This window comes from Grammomys surdaster, unplaced genomic scaffold, assembly GCF_004785775.1.
Source record: "Grammomys surdaster isolate TR1022 unplaced genomic scaffold, NIH_TR_1.0 125818, whole genome shotgun sequence".
NCBI lineage: Eukaryota > Metazoa > Chordata > Mammalia > Rodentia > Muridae > Grammomys > Grammomys surdaster.
The window spans coordinates 2,782,322-2,809,438 of NW_021620648.1; the positions used below are offsets into that span (position 1 = coordinate 2,782,322).

A 27,117-nucleotide genomic window follows, 5' to 3' on the forward strand; every position below is an offset into this window, starting at 1 on the left:
CAACCAAAGATGGTTTCAACCCCCAGCATCCAGTAAATAGCAGGTCACAGTGCTAATGCATGCCTATCATTCCAGTAACCGGAATACAGAGACAGGAAGATGGCAGGATTAGTCTTGCAGACCAACCAGATTAGCTGCTTAATCAGTTCATCCTAACCTGAGAACCTGTCTCAAATTAAAGCACTTTGCTCCTGGAGGACGAATATCCATGGTTAAATTTTAGCCTGATACACAACCTCAGATATGTGCACATGCACCTATCTACACAAATGTGTTCTCTTTGGGACACTCAGCTTCTTTGCATGCATTAAAATGGGTGGTATGTCTCTCTCATTAGGGGTAAAGAGTCCCACATGTCTGTGCAGCATTTGGTCCCAAGGCTGAAGGTGCCAAGACAAGCACGGCTGAGGTGTCTTCCGTAGCTTTTATGGTGTTTAGATCATACATACAAAGGTACCTTGCACATCTCTGCTCATCGTCAGAGACCTGCAGTGCCTTAGATTCTAGGAATGGCAAATCTTGCAGACAGGCTAACTATGAAGGATCATCCTGCAGCAGGACTCAGCATCTCTGTAGAACCAGGTGTTAGAAAGGGGGTCAGATCTTAGGGAGGGGGTGTCCTTCAGGACCAGGTGGTAGAGAGGGGATTTGTCCTTTGGCCCTTCTTACAGAAGCCAAACTGAGATCAAGCTTAATGGACCAATTTGGTCAACACTGCTTACTTCTTCATATTCTTTCTTCTCAGTTAATCCAAAAACTCATGAATATCTTGAAGGTAGGCTGAAATGCTGAATTTCTGCCTTCCCCAAATGGTCATGTTGATACCCACACCATCCTTACCCCCTTTTTGTGGGAAAGGAGGTCATGTGGCTTGACATGTTGCATCCCCAGGGTTGATATCTGACCTAGAACTCTGACTGTTAGATGAAATCCATCTGCCTCTGCCTCCCAAGTGATTAAAGATGTGCACCACCCATCTGGCCCTCTCTCTAGCAGACACTTTAAAACTACCTTTGCTAAAAGCATGGGTTCCTCCATTGGGTCACTAATATAATAAAAGCCAGGACCAAAGTCTGGTATCTCTGCTTCCATTTTGAATCCATCTCCTCTTCACTGGGTCAGACTCCCACTTAAATCTCAGTAGCTTATTCTGAGCATATTCACCTCAAAGCTGGTGAGCCCTAAACTATCTTGCTTTATAACAAAGGCAGTTTTAAAATGTGTGTTAAGAACTTAGAAAGGGCCAGCTTGGTGGCACATACCTTTAATCCCAACACTGGGGAGGCAGAAGCAGGTGGATCTCTAAATTTGAAGCTATCCTGGTCTACATAGCAAATTCCAGGCCAGCCAGGGTTACTCACTGACACTCTGTCTAAAACAACCAAAACAACAACAAAAGAAAAAGAAAGAGAAATAGAAGGAAGGAGAATGGAGGGAGAGAATGGGTGGGTAGATATGTTGGTGAAGTGTTCATTAGAAGGTTAACTACTGTGTTCAAAGCATTATACTGACATAAATTTTGTTGTTCTGATGGCCATAACTCAGTCAAGCCTCTATTGTTCTTATCCAGTGTCTAATCAGTGTTCCGTTGTGGTGAAGAAACACTATGACCAAAGAAACTTTTATGAAAGGCAACATTTATGGGGGATTACTTTCAGCTTTAGAGGTAGTTCATTATCATCATGGCAGGGAGCATGTTGCAGGCAGGCAGATGCTGGAGCAGTAGCTGAGAGCTACATCCTCCTGTGTAGACAGACAGATAGGCATACGGGGAGGGGGGAAGAGGGAGGGAGGAAGGGAGGGAGGGAGGGAGAGAGGGAGGGAGGGAGGGAGGGAGAGAAGAGAGAAGAGAGAAGAGAGAAGAGAGAAGAGAGAAGAGAGGAGAGAGGAGAGACAGAAAGAGATAGAGAGACTGACTGACTGACTGACTGACTGACTGACTGACTCTGGGCCTGCCATGGGTTTTTGAGATTTCAAAGCCCACCAACAATGACATGCTTCCTCCAACAAGACCACACCTCCTAGTCCTTCTAATCCTTTCAAATGGTACACTCCACACTCTGCACTCCACACTTATTCAAACAATCTCATCCAGACAAGTTCTGCTGTCTCACTGTCTGTAGCTTTTTGCCTCTTCACATGATCTTAGCTCTTTCACCAACTCTGCCTCCCCTTGCATTGGATTCAGATCCTTCTGTAAGAACCTCAGTGACTTCACCATTGCCCACCAAGTGATACACAACTTCACACAGCAGTCCAGATGTCAGCTGCTTCTCTGCAGCGTCTGAGTCCTGTAAATCACAACCTTCTGACCTGTTGTTTGCACATCTGCTTTTTCCTTGTTACCTTATGTTATTTGAACACATGGGCTATACCATTATTTACCTTCATGTAACAAATGTCCCCATCTAGTAGGTGAGAAGTAGTCCTGAGATAATGAATAACATGGCTAAATTCTCGATGATGTAAGTAGAGGACCCTTACTCAATGGAGGACAGTGAACATTGGCTGCTGTCTTCTTTCAGCCTTCCCCAGAAAGGGAACTGTAGCTGGAGTGAAGGTGGACCCTGACAGCTCTGTGTCTCTGCATCCCCAGGTTCCTTTCTGTTGGGTTACACATCAGGGCTCCTCCCTCCTGGGTTTTCGTCACAGGCTCCCTCCCCAGCCTTTCACATTTCCTCTACTCTCTTGGTTGCTGTTGGCTTCTGATTCTAGATGTCTGGGGTGACCAGGTGCTATTCCATTTTCGTGTTCTAGGCATGGTGCACATTTACCTGAGTCACCGTGCTAACTAATAATAAGGGCTAACAGTGTTGAACCCTTCACTGTACTTTATCAGTTAAACCTGTCAGCATCCCCATTAACACTAGTGTTGTTCCGGGTTAAGAGATGGAGGAAGGAAAGCCAAAGGAATTTATGTAACATCTCAAATTAGTCATTTATCAACTGGCTTTGAATTATGGCTGTGCAGCCAGAATAGCTAATGGTGTTACCCTCAGAAAGTTGGTGGACTTCATTTCTTCTTCTAGGGAACAGAAGTTAAAACATCAATCATTACTTCATATTCTGTTCAAAGTCTAGATAAGTCAATGTATATGTAAGCTATAGTAGCAGGAGGCACAATCATATAAAAGTACTTTTAAAATGCTGACTTAAAGGTATATGCTCAACACTGGACTCTTGGAGACTTATAGCTCACAATGGGAGCTAGGATGTAATTGATTGTCATTCATCTAATGTGGTACCCTTCTGTGAATAGGGCCAGTCTGTCCCATACACAGAAGCCACAGAAGTAATTTCAAAAGTAGAACTGGCCCATGGTATACCCCTGTTTATTGACATAAAAAAATGAAATAATTGTCAGACAAAGTTTTAAGCAAGATGCTCTTGTCATTTGCCTATGTGAAGTTATAAAGGACGGATGTAGAGAGCATGAGGGAGGAAGAGTGGGATGTATTAACTCACTCACATGGTTGGAGTTCAGTAGTGCATGAGTAGCCCTCTCAGTTGCCAGCTAGGAAACTTAGCCAGTTCCTAACCTCACTGAGTTTTATCTTGCCTGGAAACATTACTGCCATCTTTGCAGGATTCAGAGCAGCAGGTATTTAAAATGCCTCTCACAGTAGCTTCAAGATAATGGTGGTTAGCCAGGTAACCATGGAGTTCTCCTGAGCTGTGGAGCAGATTGCTGTACCCATGAAGCAGACTGGGATTGAGAATAAGAAATGTCTCTCTCCCAGTCTTACCCACGCTTGCCTCATGCCCCACACCTAGTGTGGCTGTGGGCCGAGAGATCAGCCACTGGCCCTCACACATTCCACACACACAGTCCATGTAGACACCCTTGCTTTTAGAGTTTAAAATAAAAAAATCTCAAATCCAGGCCGGCTTCTTTGTCTCTATCCAATTTACAAGGCTAAGAGGCCATTACTCTGCTCTCCTTGATCTGCTGGGTTCTCACATCTCGTCTCACCATGGCCAACCCATTCTACAGAAGCAAAAATGTCACAAACCATCCCAGACCAAGTATGCCCTGGTCACGCCCTTTCAGTGACTCCCCACTATGGTCCTGCACGCCCCCCCCCCACCTTTGCCTCTCCTGTTTTGCCTTTCACCTGGTATTTTATTTCTCAGGGGTTGTTTCAGTGCTTCCATCCTCTCCTGTCTCAGGAATCGTCTATATTCGATGGCTTTTCCATGGAGCACATTTCTCCCCTGCACACTTGACTCTCATCCTTTGGGATTGGTCTTAAATGCCAGCCTCCCTGTGTGCTCTAGCCATTCACTGTGGTTCTGGGTCTTTTCCTGGCTGCTTCCTTTAAAAGTAAACACACCCCAAGCCTGCCTTGAGCCTCCCTTACTTGTTGCCCATCTCGCTGCATCGGCTCTATGATGTACAAGGGCAGGGGTGTGACTATGCATTGGTTCTGCTGCAGTAATTACCAGTTGCTGGAGTCCCAGGATGGTTCTTGAGGAGCCGTAAATGAAGGATTAATAGCAGGCATTCAGTTCCATTAATCAGGGAATATCACCCCACCGAAAGCATGAAAGAACAGGATTTCAGGATTTTTAAAGAGAGAGGAAAATGAATTAAGAGCAATGCATTTAGTCTCTGCCTCTCCTTTCTTCCTTGAAAAACTGGGATTCTATTAAATGCAGAGGTTTCCTCTGTTGTCCCAGTACTTGTCTTATTTTATGTGAAGAGATCAGGGTTTCCCGACACTGGTGTGCTGGCGTTTTCATTTTAGAGATGTTGCCCGGACTTCATCTCAAATATAGTTTACGAAGTTAAACCCACTTGCCACAGTGAGCTCCTCTCTGTCAGTCTCTCCAGTCCTTCGCTTACAAACTCAAAAGGTTTTCTACTTTACAAAACCTAGCCAACTCTAGCTGTTATTTTGTTTTCTTTTACTGCAACATAGTGACAAGAATACTTCCTTGCAAATCCTCTCAGAAGATACCTGAGGTGAGGTTGTCTCTCCCTCCCTAGCTTCTGCCTTCAGAGACACAGATGATGAGCCATCCTTCCGTATCAGAAGCAAATGTGAGTGCAGGACACTTCCACAGGTCTGCTTTCGCATACCAGTTCATTCTGGCTCCTTTCAGACCTCCCCTGGTTACATTAGATTTTTACCCAGCAAATTGATTGCTGTCGCTTCTGTTAGAAACTCTCCCCTGTGTTCTAATTGCTTGTAAAGCATTTTAAGTATCTGCAGAAGCACAGAAAGCTCATTTCTGTTACATAAAATCTTTGTATTATGAATATAATAGAGCCACGCAAGAAGAATGGATTGAGATATTTGTCAACATAAACCCTACTGAAACACGAAGAACAGCAAACATATAAAACTGAAAAGCCTGACATTGGTAATTTAGAAATACGACTTTAATATGGAAGTTTATATTGTGTCTTCCATTGCACTACATTTTCTTAATACATATACTTCTTTCTGATGTAGATATGTCTGGTCTCTATACACGCAGTGCAGTAAAAGTGAAAGTCTCAAAGAAGGAAATCAAAATCTTCCTATCGGTTCTACTAGACATAGCTCTGTGAGACAGGAAGTGCACCATGTTTAGTCTTGCCAGGAACACTCATTATTTCAGTGCTGTTTCAAGGTGTACATTTACATGTTATCCTACCATTTCCCAAAATAGAGTACCTGACATCAGTTAGCCAGTCACGTATGGTCGCCAGTTGAAGTTCTTTCAAAATTTTACTCTTCTATGTCGTATATGATATGTAATCCTAAGAATTTTTCTTAACACCTCATGTCTGTTAGAAATATGAGGCCTAGTTCCCACATACCTTAATTCCTCTTGGACAGTAAATTTGGATCAATTTACATTCTCACTAGAAGTATATCAAGAAGGTTCATTCTCTGACTTCTTGTATGGAGTAAAAGTATTTTCCACTCACCTGTGAGTCTGAGAGAAGTATGTCTTAGATAGACAAATAGATTAGCAACAAATTCACTCTGGTTCCATCAACGTCTTTTGTAACTGCAGAAAGAATAGAACGTGAGGTCTTCTCTTGACAGATGATACATGTGCAGTGAGACACGTGGTGCTAATCTGTTGATGCCCAGAATGCAGTAGACTCGAGAACAGTGCTTCTTGACCTGTGGCTCACAGTCTCTTTGGCAAACCTTTATCTCTGAAAATATTTACATTATGATTCATTAAGAGTAGCAGAATTACAGTTATGAAGTAACTTTATGGTTGGGAGTCACCCCGTGAGGGACTGGATTGTATTGAAGGGTCCCAGCATTAGGAAGGCTGAGAACCAAAGCTCTGGGACTTTAATTTTGTGTCAGTGAGATTTTTATGCATTAAGCAGCAGCTCTTCTATGTTCCCTCCTGCAAGCTCAATTTTCACAAATGTAACTGTTTTTCACTATTGTTTAATCGGCCTCTGGGCATTCTTTAGTCATATGTATATCACTCTTCTATTCTTTTGAGAACTGATTATTTAAATCTTACCCATTTTCGTTTCTTTGGGCTCTTGGTATTTTTTTTCTGTTGCATACTAATTAATTGTATGTGTTTTAAAAATCCTCACTATAATGGATAAAATAATTGTCAGAGTAAGAATCATGTAGGAGGCCTTTCCTCTGGGAAAGGAAAGCAGCCCATTCTATCCGCCAAAGGCCTCCGTAGAGGCTCTGAATGCATGTGGTAAGGATGTGCAGTGGTCTCCTTATTGTGGGGTCTTCCCTCGCTCGCAAATACCTGTGAACTGGGCAAGGAAAGTGACATACTCATTGCACAAAAGAAGAACAGCATAACTCCCAGTCAAGAAGCTGGCCCATGACCTGACAGTTGAAACACTCAAGATCATGATCAGGACACCAAGCCTTTGTGTCTTTGTTCTATCACCTTACTTATAGCACATCTCATGTCCTGGCTTCTGTTTCGTCTCCATTAGACCTTATTTTACTTCCTTTTGTTGTTGATGGTGTTTGTTTGTTTGGTTGGGTTTTGGAAAGCATTAGAGCTCACTGAGCCTTTCGATCCTATGTTTAAGCTTCTGTCATCAGGTAAGACTGGCTTGTGTCAAGTGCCAGACAGCACCATGGAAACCATAACCCATCCTGCCATCTTAACCATTTTGTTGTGAGCCAAATATGATCGAGTTTCACAGTTAATCTTAATACTTACTCCTTGAAATATAGTTACAATTTTGACCCAGAATTTTGGCATGCAGGAAAGACTAACCTCAGACTCACACAGTCCTGCCTCAGTTTCTTAAGCATGGACATTGAGATCATGGGCCTACAAATGGAAAAATATTACACTTTAACAAATAAACCAATGATAGAGATTCATGACCTGGTGCACGATTCTGTGAGCTCTGCGTTGTATGTTTATGCTTTGTGCTCTTAGCATCTCCCACAACAAAATACCACTCATTTATGTTCATACTGAAGTATAGTTAAAAGCCATCATCTTTAGATATAAACTATTATTTAAACTTAAAAGCTTAAAAGTAACTTTTACTTAAGAAGTAAGTAAGTGTGTGTTTGCGTGTGTGTGTGTGTGTGTATGTTGGCCCAAACTTGCAGAAATTCTGTTTTTCTGTCTACCTTGTAGACAACATGGATACAAGTCAGGTCATCTGGCTCGATGGCAAACTCCTGTACCCTCTGAACTTCTCAGTGGTCCATTTCCTTCTGTGATGTTCCCTGAGCCAGGAGCTGTGATGTGGATGTGTTTATTGGGGCTAGGCACCCTGTGACCCGTTGATCTCTGTATTGTATATGGTTGTGGTTTATTGTGGTGGTCTCCATTTACTGTACAGAGAAATTTCTTTCATAAAGAGTGGTAGCTACATGAATCTGTGGGTATGAAGATAATTTCTAGAACATAATGAGAAATTATGTCATCAACATGTTGGCCATAGATTCTTTGCTAAGATCCATGACCTCACTAGTCCTCAGAATCTGGCTAGGCTCCTAGTTCCAGGCATGATTTTTTTTTCTGTTGACTGGGCCATAAGTCTCATCTGATACTTGTTGGTGGCCAACAAAATGTTAGTTCGACTGGTCACAACTTTATGATTGTGCATCATTCTGGTCCTTGTTGCAGTTTATAGGTTTTGCAGCTGGGAAGGACTATTAACAGCTTCCCTCCCTTGGCATCTTGCATGGTATCTTCTTTTTTTCTTGCTTTTTTTTGTTTATTAGTATTTTAAGTTAACATACAAAGTACTGGGTTTTATTACAGCACCCTCACACATGTGTCATTAGAGTTCTGATTTGTTTCCCTCTGCCCGCTCCCTTTCTTTCTCCAGCTAGTTTCCTCATCTGATTTCCTGTCACATGTATTCCATCACCCTCCCTCCTCATCCTTTTTTTTTTATTAGTAACTTTTTAAAAAAATGTTAATCAAAGGCTTTATAAGTTTGGTAATGCTCAATAACAAGATGCCCATACAATCAGAAGTGTAATCCAATACCCAACCTAGAAATACCAACTATCTTTGACTGGCAGAGACACGGGAACATCCGCCTCCATGCCCCCCACCCCTCATCGCCTAGTTCCTCCTCTCATTCTCCTCTTCCTCTCCATATTCTTCAACCAAAGAAAGGAGGCTTTCAGGTTAGATGAAGCTGTAATACTCTGAGTCCTGTGGCCTAAGTGTGTTCTGTCTTCAGCGTTTGTTTACTTACCTTCAGCCTTTGAGAAATAACTAGGAGCCACTGTGGCTCTCTGGCTAATCATTGGAAAGGAGACTTACTATGTTTGGCATTGGAATATTTGCTAGTCTGTATTTCTTATGGAATACATTGTCAACTTAGGTGACATAATTTTCATATATATACATATACATATATAGAGAGAGAGATAGTTATATAGATATATAGATATAGTATTGTATTAAATAATATTACATGTATATTCCATATTTATACACATGTATAATGTATACATGTATACATATGTATAATCTTTAATAAATATAAAATAACTTGCTTCCTTAAGGCTTTACAATTAACCTTGGTCTCTCTTTTTCCTCCTAATGACAGCTGGGAGAGGGAGAGTTAGCCTCTCAGGGATGGGCCTCCTTTTTGATGATCCAATACACCCTGGTCAGCCCTGAACCCATAAACAAACCATCGACATAAAAAGCAGACTCAAGACTCATCATTTTGTATGTGTGTGTGTGTGTGTGTGTGTGTGTGTGTGACAGTAATAGTAATTGAAAAAGAGGCTATCAATTTGAGAATGGGGTAACTGGAAGGAATTAAAGGAAGGGAAGGCAAGGAGGAAAATTATGTAACCTGTGGTCATTTAAAATGTATTCTTGTATTCTTGAGAAGAAACATTTAGAAATGACGGTGTCAGTGCAAAGAAAATGTTCATGCTATATTGTTCCATGCTGGGGGAGGGGCGCTGTTTTATAATGTGTTAGAATAACATATCCCATCTCAGCTATTTCTCTATGGACAGTCTAGGAAACATATTGTTTGAAAAGTACAGTCCAGGAGTTCCTTTCTTCTAATCATCTGTGTTGCTATGCTACCACATTCCCAACATAGCACCCGAAGCAAGGCAGTGTCAGCCTGGCAGAACGGTGTAGAACACAGAAACTAATCACCTGTGTGCTGAGTTTTACCATCTTTCAGTTGCTTGGGTGATTGGTTATCAAAGCTAGAGAAAAATTAAGCCCCGAAAGCTTTCAGAGGTTCAGGGAGACACAGTTCCTGGCAGGAACAGCTTGGGGTTCCAATCTCAGCTCTGTTATTTAATTACTGAGCAACAAAAGGCCAGCGATCACCCTTTGGCATTAGTGCCATGTTTCACAGATAGGAAAAGAGCATCTGCCTTGTGCACTTGTTGGGCAGTAATCAGAGACCCAGTGAAGGACTTCACACAGTACCAGATGCATAATGTCTCATACATTCAAACCATGTTCAGGTAATGCCAGTGGCTGTTTGAAAAGTCCTGAAACCCATTTGGTAAGCCTTTAAGGCACTGAGTCATGTCAGGAAACATCATCAACAAACCACTAACTGTAGTTGATGTCAGAAGTGTATTTCACTTGGAGGACACGTCTCATGCTCGACTCAACGTGGGCGACACGTGGAAACAATCCCGCGGTACTGCCAACCTTACGTCTCCTCATTTATTTCTTGGTTTCCCTACAAGTTTCAGCCTTTTCTCTTCAAGTTTTACCTGATAAATATTTGACTATCTGTATTCTGTAATTATTACCTCTAACAAAGACATGTTTTTCATATTTCTTTCATTAGCAAAGTTAACCAAAGAAAATGTTTCTACAGTAAACCTTGCTACATAGACTTTTCTGTCTTTAAATTCCAGAAGGCTCATTTAGCCTCGAGTGGTGCTCATGATGTAGCAATGCTTATGAGTGGACTTTGTGGTGAATTAACAGAAAGATTCAAGAGGGTAACTATTGAATATACAGGAAGCAACGAATGTGTACATCTGGAGGGACAAGAACAAGTTTGCCAATCACCGAGCTTCACTGGTTGAGAAAGACATTCAGGCAGGAGGGATGACTTCAGGAAGTATTAAATGGGTAGTTTGTGAATTAAGTGTGTATGTGGGGTTTGGGGGGGTCTCATGAATTTATAGAGGAAGAATGTTTAGGGGAGGATGAAAGAGCCACTGTAGAGGCAGTGGGATGGGAGGAGCGAGTTCAGTGGATGAGAGAACCTGTCAAAGGCTTTTGAGGAAGCAAGGGTCTTTGAAATTCCAGTCCACACTGTAACCTGAAGGTCACAGAGGGAGATGCTGGAGCGATGGGCAGAGAGACACAGCTGGAGGGACTTTGAAAATTAACCAGACACAACTAATACAGAGAGGGGTGGGTCATCCGTAGATATGTCTCATAGTTCTGTGAGTGGTTTTCTCTTGAAGTTACATTTTATTGTAATAACAATTTCATCCTGAACTTTTAAGGCTAGTTTGAGACCCAGTGTTCTTAAAATCTAGTTTTAGGCATTTGGTTTGTGTGTGTCACTGGAGACATTTTGATTTTCCTCATTTTCAGATATTTGTAGCTCTTTGGAAACAAGATTGTTTTAGCTACTTTTCTAGTGGCCAAGAGGGCTATATCTGGCCCTTTTGGTTTAAAATGATAAAGCCCATAAAACTGGGGAGAGAGAACCTCGCAGCAGAGACTTTGTGATGCCCTGCTCATATGTTCTGGACCAAGGATTGGGTGGGGCGCTGAAACCCTCAAGCCCTAACCCCTAGCCATCCACTTACTTCAGGTAGAACCCAACTCCAGAAGATTCTAAGCCCCCTCCCCAATCAGCACCATATTTTGAGTATGAAGCTCCTGGGAACATTTTCTATTCAAACTGTACCAGGGCCTTTGGACAGTCCTCTCCTAGGCCTGCAGCAGCTTTGTTACTTGTTTTCCTCTGGGCCAAGAGGAACCCCTCCCTTAGATCCAGTCCTCTCTGGGGTCATCCAGTCTCATCCTGCTGTTCACATCATCCTCTAAGACGAGCATAGTTTTTCTCTCACAATATTTACTTTAATTTATATATCTTTTTGTTTAATTTTAGTTTGTCTCCTTACATTTATTTACGCTAAATGTGCAGGAAACACATCTCTGCTTTAATTGGTTTGTAAGCAATGCCCACTGTCGTGTCTGATACAGAGCAGCTGGGCGAACCGGAAAGGTGAAAGATGAATGGCAGGATAAGAATATTTACTTCACCATTCTAACGGTGCCTTAGCTTTTGTAAACTGCTTGAAAAGTTCTGAAATATTTTCTATACATTTTGCATCTTGAAAACAACTCCTATTATTTTTGCAGACTTTGTATTCTTAACTTTCTATATGTACCAAAAACATTCCATTGTAAAATCAGCCAAGAATAAACCTTTCAATGGGTGGACTGCTTCCACAACTCATCTGTAGACAAATGGGAACGTGCATTACATATACGCTAAAGAAAACCCGTAAAAATACCCTCAAGTCCACTATTCTCCTTCTAGAACACTAAATCCCAGAAAGACTTGTCAAAACTGTCTTGTTGGAAGTAGTTCAGGATGTTACATAACAGAAGCAATTGGCTCTGTGTCATTTATGAATAGGCAATGTGCTCAATTAAAGGTTTATTTTAGGATCTTTTCTGCTGGCAACCTTTGAGATGTCAGAATTTCTCAGGGTAACAAATTGTATAGTAGTAGTTATGAGTATAGGGAAAAAGCAGATTTACCAGGGCAGTAGACACAAAGGCAAGGCAACCCTCCCAGAAGACATGCTGGTACTGTGTGAAAAAAAAAAATTGTTTCCACAGAACATTACGCATGTGAATGTAAAAACTTGATTTGGTCAAGTCACTGAAAAGTGTTATTAAATTACATGTAAGGAAACTGTAACCTATTGGGGGAATCTGAATTGCTCTGCAAGTCTTTATTGAACTTCTTACTCTACTTTACCTAAATTGGAATAGGAAACCCTGCAAGTTTGGTGGCTGCTGTGATTGCTAAATGCATGAGTTTGAACTCAGAGATATGGCCTGCCACCTGGGACCTTCATCTGGTGCCTGTCCATTCGTTGACGCTACATCATTAGCACCTTCTTTGATAGCATGAGCCTGCACCCCTGAAATGAGGAGTCCATAGCAAGAGGCCCCTTGTTGCCCACATGTAGCAGTCCATGCATTCCCAAGTGACTTCCCGCTGACATTGCTGAGCTGCTCTTGCTGCTGATTTATTACCGTGGAGACAGCACAACTTTGTATCCTGTTCCTAAAGACTGTCTTTATTTAATTTTAAACCTCCAAAATCAATCTGTTTTGTAATAATTCTGTCTAGCGGATAATCACATCAATAAAGAGCATGTTCACAATAAATTTAAGATTTTGAAATTCTCCCAAGACAGTTTCCAAATGCCCCTTTTAAATCGTTAGATTCTTCTAACCTGCTATTTTTCCTTTATAGTGGACTCTGTTAAAATGCTGAAGCTGAAATTACACCCTTCATGTTTCCCTTTCAAAGTGACTACTTAGACCATTTCTATTGAAATAGTTCTCACTCATGGTTAAAATTAATATAGCAGAATGAAATTATATTATTGGATTCCTTTGTATCCAAATTTAGGTACACTTTATATAATATCATGTCTCTTGAAATGTAATTACATTTAAATAAAAGCCTGATATTATAATTCCTCTATCCTGAACAGAAAAGCTATTATTCTTTCCCCTCAAGTGCGCCTTCACTAGTCTCCAGACCTATAGAATTTCAAACTCGGAGTGATGAAGCATGTAAAAAGCACATGCCTGGGGAAGGCCTTTCAGTCTCAGGACACATTCATCTAATTCAGATTTATTGGGGACTAGACACAAGGCTAGTCAGACACCAGTTTACCATCTTTCCTCTTCTGCCTTTGGATGATGTGCTAGAATCGGGGATGGGGGGGTCACAGCATTTGAAAACCCATATTAAAAGTAGGCTTTAAAAAAATCTGAGCCTACAGACACCCATGCTTTGTTGAACTTGCCACCAGGAACAGAAGGAAGGCAGGTAGCAGATTAGGAAACACAGAGATGGGTGAATACTGTCCTGTGCTAAACGGGTGCTATAAACAAAGCGAGAGGCCTGCACCGTGTTTAGAGGGACGCTCTGGAATCCTACCATGTGAGCCCGTGTACCACCACTCCAATGCTAATCACTAATGGAGACTGGATATCAAGGCCAGGATAGACATGTGGAAGCCAGTGGGGATGTGATTAGATAAAGAGATTTAGTGACATCAGTGGGAAATGCAGAGGACACATTTTGATGTGCTTTGTTGTGGGTGGGTGGTTGTGGCTAAGTGCTCTGCTGTCCTCTATTGAGTAGTGGGAATATTGTAAATCTGGAGTAAACAGAGGCAAACAGCCAGGTCTAACAGTCTGCAGAGGACATTTGCTGCTTCTTCTAAAAGTGCTCCAATCCCCAGTCCTAAAACACTACTCTAACACTGACTGCATCCTGTACCCTTTAATGTGCAAAATCTTAAGATGCACCCAAGAACACCTTACTACTCACGTCATACCTCCATCCTGGTGTTTGGGTTGCACTGATTTGGTCTAATTTTGTCAATAAGAACACATTTGAAATTAAAAGTCAAGATGGATTCAGCTCTTCCAGGTAAAGGGCCCTGTGTCCAGTCAAGGCGTGCTAAGTTAGACATCAGCCCTCTTTTGTGTTCTTGTGTGTCAGTGCTCCGCAGTGATGGTGAAAACATGGCCTTGACTGTTGACGGCCTCACCCACCCGCGTATCCATTACTGCTGATACCAAGCTGTGTGAGAACACGTGAACCCAATGAAGAGCCGATTAGTTCCATTTAAGGGTAATCAGCCTTCCAGTGTGGTTTCCAGGAATTTATTGCACCATTAAAGCAGGAATCTTATCTGTAAAGGCTAAATCAACCAGCTACTAATCCACTTCTGTTTCTATCGTGGTTGTGGAAAGGGGAGAAAGGTGTGTTCTGGAGTGAGCCTCGGGAGAGCTCGCTCAACCTCCTCATGAGTGGGACGCTCCTCACACTGTGCTTAATTAGGCTGTTTAGTCTGCTCACTCTGGTCTGGGATGGCAATTGGCAGATGTACTGTTTTGTAAGACCAGGGAAAGGAGTTATAGCCACAAGCATCCCTGCGTATGTATGTATGTATGTATGTATGTACGTATGTATGTATGTATATGTATGAATTTAAGACAGCCTACTTATGACTTGTGGAAGATTTTGGCAGGAAGCCAACCTCAGAGCAGTTGGTTATTACCATTGTTCGTGTCTGTGTTCTCAAGAATTGTAGTTTAAATCAAATAAGCAACAAATCTGATGTGCAGTCATCCCCTAAAGACATGAGACATTAGTGAAGTTTCGTGTCCTCAGGTCTCTTGGCTTGTGTGTGTGCTTGCCTTGCTGTGAGGTTTCCTCTGAATCTTCACTAGGGAGAAATGATTGTGGGTCGAAAGCAAAGCTTTCCTAGAAACGGTTCCCACTCCCAGGCAGGAAATCAGGGTCAGGCAGAGAACATGCACAGCTCGTGGGTTAGACTCAGCCACCAATGCTCATTTAGATTTACGTCCCGAGTTTAAATATTTATCCAGCAAAGTACTGCTCAAAGTATGTAGGCAGAGGTTTTGATTGGATTGACAAGGAAAGCAGTTTTGAATTTTATAAAGCATTCCCGGGGGACACTACGTTGTCAACAGCAGTAATTACACCAGGTAATTGTGTCATTTACCCCGTTACAGACCACTGAGTGTGATGAGCAGGGGACAGACCAGCTGTCACATCCTGTTAGCTTTCACATGTGGGGATTTGTAGAATCACACCAGGGCTTGCTCTCCATGAGTGGAAGGAAAACAAAAATAAACCAGAATCAAAACCCATTACAGAGAGATTTGTCTAGAAAACAGAAACGGCCAGTTTGTGTAAAGCTGATTGCAGTATGGGTACCCCTCGGCTCTACTGTTTTCTTTATCATCAAAAGCTGTTGTGAAATCTGGAAGACTTTAATTAAAGTTCAGTTTTGCTGCTCATTAGCTGTGACCTTGGATATGTCACTAAACGCTCATAAACTCCAGATTCTTCATGTGGTCAGCAAAAAACAAATGGTAAGAGACGCAACATGTAGGATCCAATTTGCTTTCTTGAATTCCCTACCCACCCTGGATACATTCTTGTAGGTGCTGGATAAATAGCAAAAGGAAATTAGGGTTTCTACCTTAATGGAATTTTTATTCTAATGTAGAAGATAGATGCAAATATACAACCAAATATTTTTATACATGGAATATCTTATCCACGGACATAACCTAGGAGCAGATCCCTGAAATCAGTGCACAAGTGAGCTGTGAAAATATGTGAAAATGTGTGGATTAAATCCTCTGGAAAGGACCGGATGGCAAGATGCCCATTAAAAGGAACACAGAAACCCAGTCCAAGTGGAGGAGGCAGGCAGGCGATGGCTGTACAGAGAGCATACGTAGTCAAAGCAAAGACTCTGGATTTTATTCCAAGTGTGAAGAGAAGCCAAGGAAGACAGTGGGGAAGGTGACATGAGGTCCTTTTGTTTTGATCGTTCTGCCTGCCATATGATATAAGAACACAGTGGGTACATTTGCATATTCATAAAATATATTCAAATAGGTTGGTATGTATAATCACATTCTAGGGATGTTAGGGAAGACTCATGATTACAGTTGAGATTCTTCTAATGCCTTTTGGATTTCTCCCAGTTAAGTTTTGGATTTCATGTTATCTTAGGTAAGATAAAATCTGTAATGTCGAATGGGCAAGAATCAAGATGAAGGAAAAGAGATTGCTGAATTCATTAGGTTGACAGGATTGATGGTTTTGATCCAGTTTGGGGAGGCTTTTGAGATCTCGTTATATAGTTTTTGGTTTTGTTTTGTTCTTGACCAATCACACAATAACAAATACTTTAATATTTTCCTAAGGAAGATCTGTGGAGAATGAGATAAGAGGATCTAGGTATAAATCCAATTAGATTGAGGAAAAGCCTTTGTCTGTTGGTCTTCAGGTCTCAAACCAGGAGCTTCTAAGAACCCAGGTGGAGCTTTCTGACATCAGAATATCAGGCCAAACTGACTCATTTTTTTCCACTGGTGAAAGTATTCACTTAATAAACATGGATGGGACAATGAGTCTCAGGTAGACACTTTACAGAGCACTCCAGAGTCAACCGGGCACCTCTAGAAGGGTTGACAATGCTAATGTGCTTAATCTATGGAACTCCGAGTCACCCAGGAAGCTACATTTACTCAGATGTATGGACGTCACTGGAGAATTGGCTGTTAACCACTTGCCATGGCTAACTCTCCCTTAGCCATTCTTCATCATCTGCCTTATTATCAAAGAGCTCATAACCTCTAAGCAAACACTGACAGGTAAAGAACAACTGTAGTCCAGGGTGCTCTGTGCTGTGATAGAGTAGAAGCATTCTGGCCCAGGTTAGGCAGAGGGGCCCAGTTATGAATGACAGGGCATGATGACAAAGAGCATGGGGATTTCAAGGAGAACCCTGTTAATCTAAAAGTAAATCTTAGAGGACAGCAGTTCACTTCCCAGTACCACGCGTGTGATGCGGAGCTGAGGGATGGCATCTTTTCTTTTCTTTTTTTTTCAGAGAATTCTGTCTGCTATTATGGTTTCATCAGATCCAGAGATTTTAGAATAGATGTTTTACTTTCAGCATAATCCTTCTTATTTAATTTACGGTTTTTCTTGGGGTTGAGAGTGGGGACTGAGCATTAAGAGTCTAGGCAAGCCAGGGCAAGCTGCAGTGAAGCCGGCCATGTGTACCCCAGAAATCTATTCGAGATGGCAGTTCTTTTACGAAGACAGATCTTTTTCATTTAGCTCTTCTGCCTCCCCTCTCCTCCAGCTTTCCCATAAGGAGATAATGAATAAATGAATGGAGTCTATCATTTTGGGGAAGGTATGAAAAACATGTCTAAATAGCATCAAACAAGATCTACAAAGAGCAGAACTCTGCTGGTTGCAATGAAAACATCCAAGAACAGGTCCTGTCTACAAGTTTCTCAGGTGTCATTCATATCATAGGCAAGTAATCAAAAAATGAATCAGAGAAGGTGTCAGGGAACCTTGGAGTTATGAAGCAGACAGGTAAATGTGAGGAAATAGTGTCCTCCTCATTTGCAGGTACCTCAGGCTACACCTCTTCTGAGATTACAGTCAGATTTCTATTAATATCTAAGCAACCATCTGGCTGTGTTTCCCGAGGCCAAGGGCTCAAGAAAGAACGACAGGCAGAAGGAGGTTTGGAGACCCAGCTCGCTGCTGCACAACACACTATTCAGGGAGAATGCTCGCGACTTCAGCAGGATAGTGCACACTCCTTGGGCTGCTCCATAAAACTTCCAGTGGTTCTTGAGGACAAGAATCCCCTCTGTGAGGAAAAGCGAGGCGAGAGTTACAGCATTGGAAAGAACCTCGTTAACTAAATGTGAGTGGTTCTGAGTGAGGTTTAGAAGAAAAGGCATTTCAAATTGCAAAAGGGAAACGAAGAGGCACTTCAGTCATTTTATATTATCAAAAAAGAAAATACTCCCCGAATCTTAGACAGGTGGCTTTCAAGACAACAGAAAAAGTATCATATTCCTAGACTGAGTCTTAAAACCCAACATCAGAACAAAGCAGTAGCGTAAGCTAGCCACCAACTCTATCTCTAGTGTCTGAAAATTATACATATTTACACACAATATATGTACATATATCTGTGTGTGCATGTCTGCATGTATTATATGTCTATAATATAATATATGTGTATATATACATATATTTGTATACAAAACAAATAATATGTACACATACATATATAATATGTGTATATATAATATATATGCATACATATGCATATATATGTGCAGATACATCATGTGTATGTGTACACATTTAACAGGTTATACCTGTGTGTATTGCATCTGGGGCAACAGAAGCTACAAATATCATAAAGGCAGGGATTTTCCTATTCTTCTTGTAACTACTATACCTGTTATTACAGCCTGAGAAACCCTGACATTAAAACCAATGATATCACAACATCGACATGGTTCCAAATAGAAATAGTGGGTATTAAGATATTAGTAGAAAAAGTCAGAAAAATTAAATCCCATAACTCAGTGTGCACAGAAGCATGAAATGAAAGCCTGCCAACAATGCTTTTCTACTTGTGTTTGTTCGAGTGCACTGACAAATAACGAAAGCTGTCCTTTGGGATGGAAGGTGGTATCGAGTTTGGGTCTCGCTGTGGTGGAGGCTCAGGAAAACTGTGTTTGGAAAGAGGAACTATGCAGTGGAGCTCTCAATGAAGTGAAATCCCCAGTGAAGAAAATGATAGGGTTTTTTGTTTGTTTTCGGATCAGAGAAGCATCCTTTTAAAATATGAATTGTACAACTTATTTTGTTCAGTTTTTATTATTGTAAGATTAATAATCAAAATATGGTTTTTGACGTCAGCCTGGCATTCTTCTGAGAGTCCAAGTCAGAGTGTTGCACTTTTTATATTTCAAAAGTTCCCTTTCACGTTGAATTTTGTTCTGACATACTCCTTGGCATGGTTCATTGATTGTGTCTTCTAATACTACCTATAACTATTACAACGGGAAGAAACATATCATATTTTCAAAGCAGTGCAGGAGGCTGGTAAGCTTCATGTAAGTTCAGGCTTACTACCCCTTCTACACCCCTAGATTGCTTTCTGAGGGTAGTGGTTGTCATTGTTTGCCTGGTTGATCTTTTGAGAGGAGGGTGTTTATTCCACTCACCAGCACTCTTGCTAGAATCACTTCAGTCTGACATTGTACTTGGTCTTCTACTTTCTGGCCTTGAACTTGTAATCTTCCTGTCTCACTGTACTGAGTGGTGGGGTTACAAGCATAAGCCACTACTCGAGCCTAAAAATTTGAAACTAATTAGTGAAATATTTTTGTTTTGCTTTTAAAACAGGGTCTTGCTCAGTAGCCCACCTTGGCTTTGACTTCACTATCCTCCTGCCTTTGTCTCTGGAGTATTGGGATTGTGAGTGGGACTTCACTATCCTCCTGCCTTAGTCTCTGGAGTATTGGGATCGTGGGTGGGTACTGCCAAACCCAGCAAGGTTCTTGCCTTTATACTTCTTCTACTTCTTAATTCTGTCTCTTAATTTTCCTTAAAAAGAAAACAGAATATACATGGCTTCTAGTTTTGTGGTTTTGGATATGTATGATTATGGACTTCCCATGTGTATAAACATGTATGTCTCCGGCTCTATATGTGTTTATATTTGTGCTTCTCTATATGTGTTTTGTCTTTGGCTCTTTCTCTTGTTTTTGTTTTGTCCTATCCTGTTTTGGACTTTTTGTTTTATTATTATTATTAATTATTCAGATTCTCTTTTCTTTCAAGAAATTGAAAAGGTGTACATTCAGATAGAAGAGGAAGTGAACAGATCTCTGAGGAGTTAGGGGAGACAGAGCCACAATAAGAGTATATAATATGGAAAAAATCTATTTTTATCAAATGAAAAATAAAATAAAAAAGTAATAAAGGAGTAAGGAAAAATTAAAAAGAAGAAACCACAGAATGTGTTCAGAGAACAGTTCCAGATTATTTTTCTGGCAGTTACAAGACATCAGTTGCCTCACAATGTGTTAGACAACACTGATTCATGAAATAGAAGAAATATCCTCATTAAACTAGTTTTAATTTCTTTGTGGAATCACTCAGGGGGAGGAGGACATCTGAGATGCTTTCCTTTGGACTCTTGGTTAAATGAGGGTTAGTTAAGGAGGTGAGCACACCGGTGCAAATGTAGACAAGAACAAAGAAAGTGTGCCAGAGGAGGCAGTCTGAACAAACTCCTGGAAGAACAGCAGGAAGTCACCATTGAGCCAGGATGGTCAGTGGCCAGGAAATTCAATAATGAACAAGAATATGAGTGGGTACTCAACAAGCTTTGGAGATGGGTTTCCTGCAGTTACTTCAGCTACATTAAAAATATATTTCTGTGGAAATGATATGATTCCTACTTTTTTCTGCAATATAGAGGGAATGAAATAAGCAATCCTAAGAAACAAAGTGAGTAATTTTTCATCACTCTGACAGCCAGTGGTTTTCCCTTGCCACCATTAAGATAGAAGCATCCTGGAAAATATACAAAATGTATTTGGGTTCTAAAAAGTCTATAAGGAGAGTATATTCCACAAACTATTTAGGTTTTCCCCCAATAGATTGAAATAGAAAAGCCAGGACATGACCTAGTGAAGGAAAAAATCCCAGCAGGTAACAGACAGATAAGAAGTATTTACTAAGTGTCATGTGTAAGAGTCTTTGCATTTATTCTTTTTTGTTTTGTTATTGTTTGCTTGTTTTGTTCTTTTTAATGTCTCCTCCAGAAGTTGCGATTCCTCCATTTTAATCTAGAAAAGTCGTCTTCCTGTCTTTCTGAGACCCAATATCTGAAACCAAGTCTGTTTGAGACTCAGAACATGCACTACTGAACCTATGGTTCCCCTGATACTGCTCATGAAAATAGCTAGAAAATTTTCGCCTTTCATCTTTAGGTATGGTCATAATGCAGCACAGTTCACCATACATGTTTGAAATCATCTAACGTACTATAGTGATGTCCTACAGTATTAGTGATAGTAGGAGACACAGATTCCAATCATGGGGATATGTTCTTCTGTTGGTAGGGAGCATATTTGCTAAATACCTGTACAAAAGTAAGGAGGGAGGCTGAGAACAGAATGAAGGAATCCCAGTTGTTCCCCTAGACACCCAGAGACATCTAAAAATCATTATGTTGTAGCATTGAATGTTGTTCAAACCCAGACTCCAACCTTCTGGAAGAGATCAACAGTAGGGCGATTATCTTATGCTGATACTAAGAAGCTGTGTGCAAGTTCAAAGATCTGAGTTGCTAGGATAGAAATAGTGTGTTGCTTCTGGCTATTTGATAATTGTTGTCAGTCCTGCAGATTCATAGTTCTGTTATTTTGAGGGTCTTCATCACTCAGCACAGGGAACTACATGTTTGTTTTGGCAGGTGTTTGGCAGGTGGAACAGTGTTAGGCAGAAGAGGCTTTCTGCAGATTCTGTTGTTTTCTTAAGGCATGCAATGTGATTTGCAGAAACATAAGAGGAAATCTAATAGGCAGCCAGTCCTTGTTGAGGTAAACCAGTTGTCTAAACTTACAGACACTTTTATCATAAATTCCTTAAGACAATTCTATACTTTTCCATTAGCTTCTATGAACTGACTACCTTGCCTCAAAAATAAGTGATCATTTTATGTGCCACACTTTTCTTTTTAAAGGGTCTCTTGGCTTTATAAAATTGAGTCTGTCAATGTACATGGAAAGTTACTTTAATACTGGGAAGCCCTATAATTCTGATAAAGCTTTTACCAGACAGTGTTAAAAGTATGGTGGAAAATGCAATAATAAAATGATAACTTCTTATTGTAAAGCAATGGAAAACTACACGCATACATACATACATACACACACACACACACACAATGAGAAACATTAAACTTTATGTGCTGTGTAAGCTTTATATATAAGCAAGCAAAATCATGGATGCAGGTAATGTACACTTGAGTCATAAAAGAGAATATAAATCAATTATATTTCTAGTCCTGACTCTCCCATGGACTTTAGAGTTTTGAATGGTGGATGAATTTATAAGACTTGATTTGATAGTGCAAGTGTAAAAACCAGTGTCAAACTCCATAGCTTCAAGATGGCTAGTCTACCCAGATAGAAGATTAGTGAGATTAATGAGAAGCTTTGGTTCTGATTAAGTGCACTGTGTGTGTGTGTGTATGTGTGTGTGTGTTTGTGTGTGTGTGCACGTGCATTTAATTTGCAAGTTCTTTATAACATTGTTTTAATAAAATTACATTATTCTTTTTAAAAAAAATCACAGAAATATAAAGGAAACTATCTAATAAAGATTTGAAGATATATGTACATGAAATATATGACCAAGCAATTTTATGGTTTTTTGAGCCAGATATTATGCTTCACAATTCTGATAGCTTCTAACCCTATAATCTCGGGTAAATTAAATTAATGATACATAAATTCTATCTAATGTGAGAATTAAGTTATTTACAAATTATGTGACTTGTAGTAAGCAATGAGTCATACTGTAGCTGTGAAGAATAACTGTTTCATTCAAATCTGAAAGAGCATCAATGTTACAAAAGCAAAAGGATCAATGTTCATAGATGCCACTGTAATTTATCATCTGTGCTTTTACACACACACACACACACACACACACACACACACACATATATATATAAAGTTTGTGTCAAATATTCAATTCTCCATGAGCTCAGACTTTGACCTCTACTTGGCCAGGGAGAAAGAACTCCCCCTGATCCCTTACTTTATGATCATCTGTGTCATTCCTCCTTGGCCTTGGTACATCTTACGATGGCAGCCATGTGCCATGCTTTCTGCCTTCCCTCCCAATTAAACTACAAGCTTTTTGAAGTTGCCCACAATTTATAATTATCTTTATCTTGAGAAAAACCCGAATTTGTAATATATAAACCTACCAAAGTTAGGAGTTAGTGATGAATACAAGTGTATTGTTGTTTTATGTGACATCTACATTAGAAGGACTCCCACTGTCTGTGGAGAAGTTTTATTTATTGTGTTACATAATTGGTATGATATCAGGTTACACTGTATACCACGAAAGAACACAAAAGAACTTTTAACCCATGAAACATGACTTTGCCAGCTATTCGTTTAAGACTCTGGATTCTATATATAAAATATGTGGATTGAATGTGTATATATGTCTATATACATATACACTACATATACATATGGTTTATCTATCTACTTGTATATCTCAAGAAACATTCTCGATTAAATAATGAAGGGAAATCTAAGGGAAAGCATTATTGTCTAAATACTTACAGTGCCTGTGTGGAGCTGAGGTTGGCTGAGATGGCAAAGCAGCCCAGTATAGTAAGAGAGAACAGCAGAGCTTGATATTCAGTTCTAAGGCCAAGAGGAAGCCTGACTTTGCATGCAGGAGACATGAAAGTATCATCTCACTTTAGCCTGGTCTCTAAGGATGGCTAGTATTTTCCAGGAGAACATGAGGAGAAGGGGACTGTAGGCCGTGCCAGTTGTGTTGAAAGGTATATATAGACACTGTCTCTGCCTTTCTGTTGCTCAAGAGAACACACCCTCCTTTCAGGAACCCTGAGTAAGTGAGAAGAGAGTAAGCCAGGTCGTTTTATTGGGTGATTACTTAAGAGTTGTAGAACACTAAGTTCTGGGTGCTAAACAAGTCATGTTTCATTTGCCCGCTACCCAGTGAGCATGAGCTAACGAAGAAGACAAGATGGAAAGGGGTGGTCCTTAACCCATCCACAGCTTCTTTAAAGGGTAGACAGTTGTACCTATCTATACAGGTTCATAGATTACCTGCAATGCTTCCAACTGTTCTGGGAAGAAAGCTGACAGCAGGCACAAGCTTTAGAACATAGATTCCTTTTGTTTCAGTCAGAAGAATTCAAAGGAAGGCAGACTGCCTAGTCTGGCCCCTCTGACGTTTTATGGATGCCTAAGTGCAAAGAGTCTGTGTAACTATGCACTCTTCCTTCACTACAAACAATGAGCAAGGACTCATACAGTTATGAGATGACCTGATATAAGAGACTATTAGGGAGTTAGATTTTAGTATTTGAGTAATTTTGCTAGGAACTTACAAATAACCTATCCACCGATGCAACTCTAAGGCACTGGCATTGATAATTTTGTGTTCCTCTAATGGATTATTGGGAATAGTTTCAAAAAGTTTCATTACAGGGCTAGGGTTAAAATGATCATAATTGGGCTGCCTTATATTATGAGACATGAGATCATAGTGGAAGGTTAATGCATATTTAAAAAAATAAAACATGAGACATTCCATTAAGAGTTGTCTTAATTCACATGGTGTAGTCTCAACCATACATGTCAAGTACAGAATAGTTGAAGTTACAGCTACATTAATGTTAAGATGCTCTGGAGATAGAGTTCTAAAATGAAAAGTTCAGTGATGTGAAGGAAACCCAGATAATAAGGAGTTTGGGCCCTAAATTAATCTGTGTTCATGTCCTTCAGTAATTTATTTCCTGCCCTACGTGATTTTGATGTTAGATATTTTCCCCTCACCTTATATTCGTGATTAACTTCTGTATCTTGGGTGGATGCTGAACATCTGAAGTTACCTAATACTCTTGGAACCAGGGCAAGCTATGTGATTACTTGAGCCACAGTTGCCTCCTCCTACGTATTGTGATCTGGTGTGCCACTCTCATAAGGGTACTAGAGGGACCAAGTGATTGAGGGCTTTGAAAAGGAACCAAGCCATGCCTGATTTGAAGGGAACATCATGTTGGCTGTGTATCACATGTGCATTTGCACACATTAGATGCATGCATTAGGAAAGCAAATCTGTCTTATCAAATAGACACAGGATGCTTTATCTGTGGAAGGAGAGCATTGAAGGTAAGATCTCCCCACAGCACTGCATAAGAATCTTTATGCTGGCAAGTGTGGCTGCAGATGTGAGCTGCTGGCATCCAACTCCCAGAACTTCAGCCCTGCTATCCTGTAGATAGAGAAAAAGAACTTCCTATCCTGCCCCGTGCCAATCACATATTATGAGGACAGTTAGGTGGCAGACGTATTTGTACAAGGATCACTTCCTAAATGTCAATCATAGAGGTTACTTTGGTATCTATTTCTAAGAACTTCTGTTCTATCCTGCCGATGGTCGGCCTTTGTTTTTTCAGATGCTTTTGGACCAACTAGTTAAAAAACATGGACTATATGTGTAATTCTGTAGTAGCACAAGAATACTTCAAAATTTGACACCATCCAGGGCCGTCTTTAATTCATAACTTAACTACATCTATATTGGGAAGAACTGCTCTGTAATAACCAAGATGCTAATGTGTTTAAAGTGAGATATCTGTGAAAACGCCTTGAGTATCAAAACTGTATTCTTCATTTCAGAACATGACGAGTGCCTCACAAACCAACACAATTGTGACGAAAACGCTCTGTGCTTTAACACTGTTGGAGGACACAACTGTGTCTGCAAGCCTGGCTACACTGGGAACGGAACCACGTGCAAAGGTATGGAGATGTTGTGGCAACTCCTCTGCATCACACACAGGACCTGTCTCTTCTCTCCCATCGCTTTGGATCTCTCCTCTGTACGTCACAGACAGGGCATTGCATGAGTGCTTCAGAGCACTGGTACATGGCTCCTCACCCTCCCATCAGCTCCTGGTGCCCTCCTCGGCCGTGTCAGCAGCTGAGTAGCCAGGTTGTCCTACACTTCTCTTCTGTGACCTGAGCCACAGCATTTAGTTCTCTCTCTCTCTCTCTCCCTCTCTCTCTCTCTCTCTCTCTCTCTCTCCATCCAGAGCCACACCCTGGGCATTTATATCACAAGCTACTCTATCTTTGAAAATCACAAGCCTCTTCACCCCAATTTCCTCTCTCTCTAATTTGCAAACTCTGATTCTTGTTCTAAAGCACTCTTCAGCTTCTTTGGATTTTTCTATTTATCACGTTCACCAGTTTCATTTTGTTTGGGGGTCCAAACATGAATATTTCGTGATAGCGATTTTTCTGGATGTGAGAGCTACTCACGTGTAACTCTATGTTAATCCACCCTGAAATACCACCCCATCTCAATTTTTGTCACCGTGAGATTAATATTACCTGTGCACACCGGTTCTGTGTGTGTTGTAGTTTCTTGTGTTTTTGCTGGTTTGTCAGTGCCAGGTGACAATTTCCTTAAATGTCCGCCTCCATTTTATTTGTCATAGGTGGACATTCCAGCTGTGTATTTGTCCTTTATTAACTCTCTTTCCCTCCAAGTCTTCTTCCTCAGGGGACCTTACGCCCTTCTTCACATGGGACACGTGAAACTACAAAATCCTATATAGGATAGAGTTCATATTACTTAGTGTCAGTTAATTTGTATAATGTAGACATTTCAGGTTTCAAAGCTGTTTACCTTTCAAATATATGGTATCCTCTGCCTTGGCATTCAGTAGAGGAGACTTACTGTGCTCAGATGTCTGTGAGAAGACCAGAGTCAGAGCAGTGTGGGTCACAAGGCCTGGGCTGTAGTGCACTGTCTGTTGCACTGGTTTTCAAAATGTGGTGGATTTTCATGTAGATCATCATAAGAAGTTCTACTCATTTCAGCATCCAAATCTCACAAGCATTTGCCTGGAAAAAATAAGCCAATAACATAACTAAACTCGTACAATTTCCTTCTAAATATCTGGTTTGGCTTTGTTGACCTCAGTGTTTCTTTCTCTTATCTCTGTTTGGTACTGATTTCTGTCTGATATGAAAACCAGGTCATGAAGTATAAGTAACTCAGGAAACTATACACAGATGCCAACAGATTCACACTCGCACACGGATGGAAGAACACTTGTAAGAAAGTTTAAAATCCCTCTGGAAGTTAGAACTACACGTTTTCTGAATTACAACATTCAGCTTCCTATTGAGGATGGGACAGGAGTTAGACATGAAAGTGTAACTGGGCCCTAAGTTCTGTGCTGC

At 40.7% G+C, this 27,117-nt stretch overlaps 1 protein-coding gene across 1 annotated transcript in view; it reads left to right on the forward strand.

The window, feature by feature from the left end:
* Positions 1–27,117, forward strand: part of Nell2 (neural EGFL like 2) — a gene marked incomplete at its 3' end in the record, with an annotated part of 263,811 nt that overhangs the window by 181,759 nt on the left and 54,935 nt on the right. Inside the window, exon 14 of the mRNA XM_028789385.1 lies at positions 25,543–25,665. Coding sequence (XP_028645218.1) covers positions 25,543–25,665 — 123 coding nt within the window. The remainder of the gene's footprint in view (positions 1–25,542; positions 25,666–27,117) is intronic.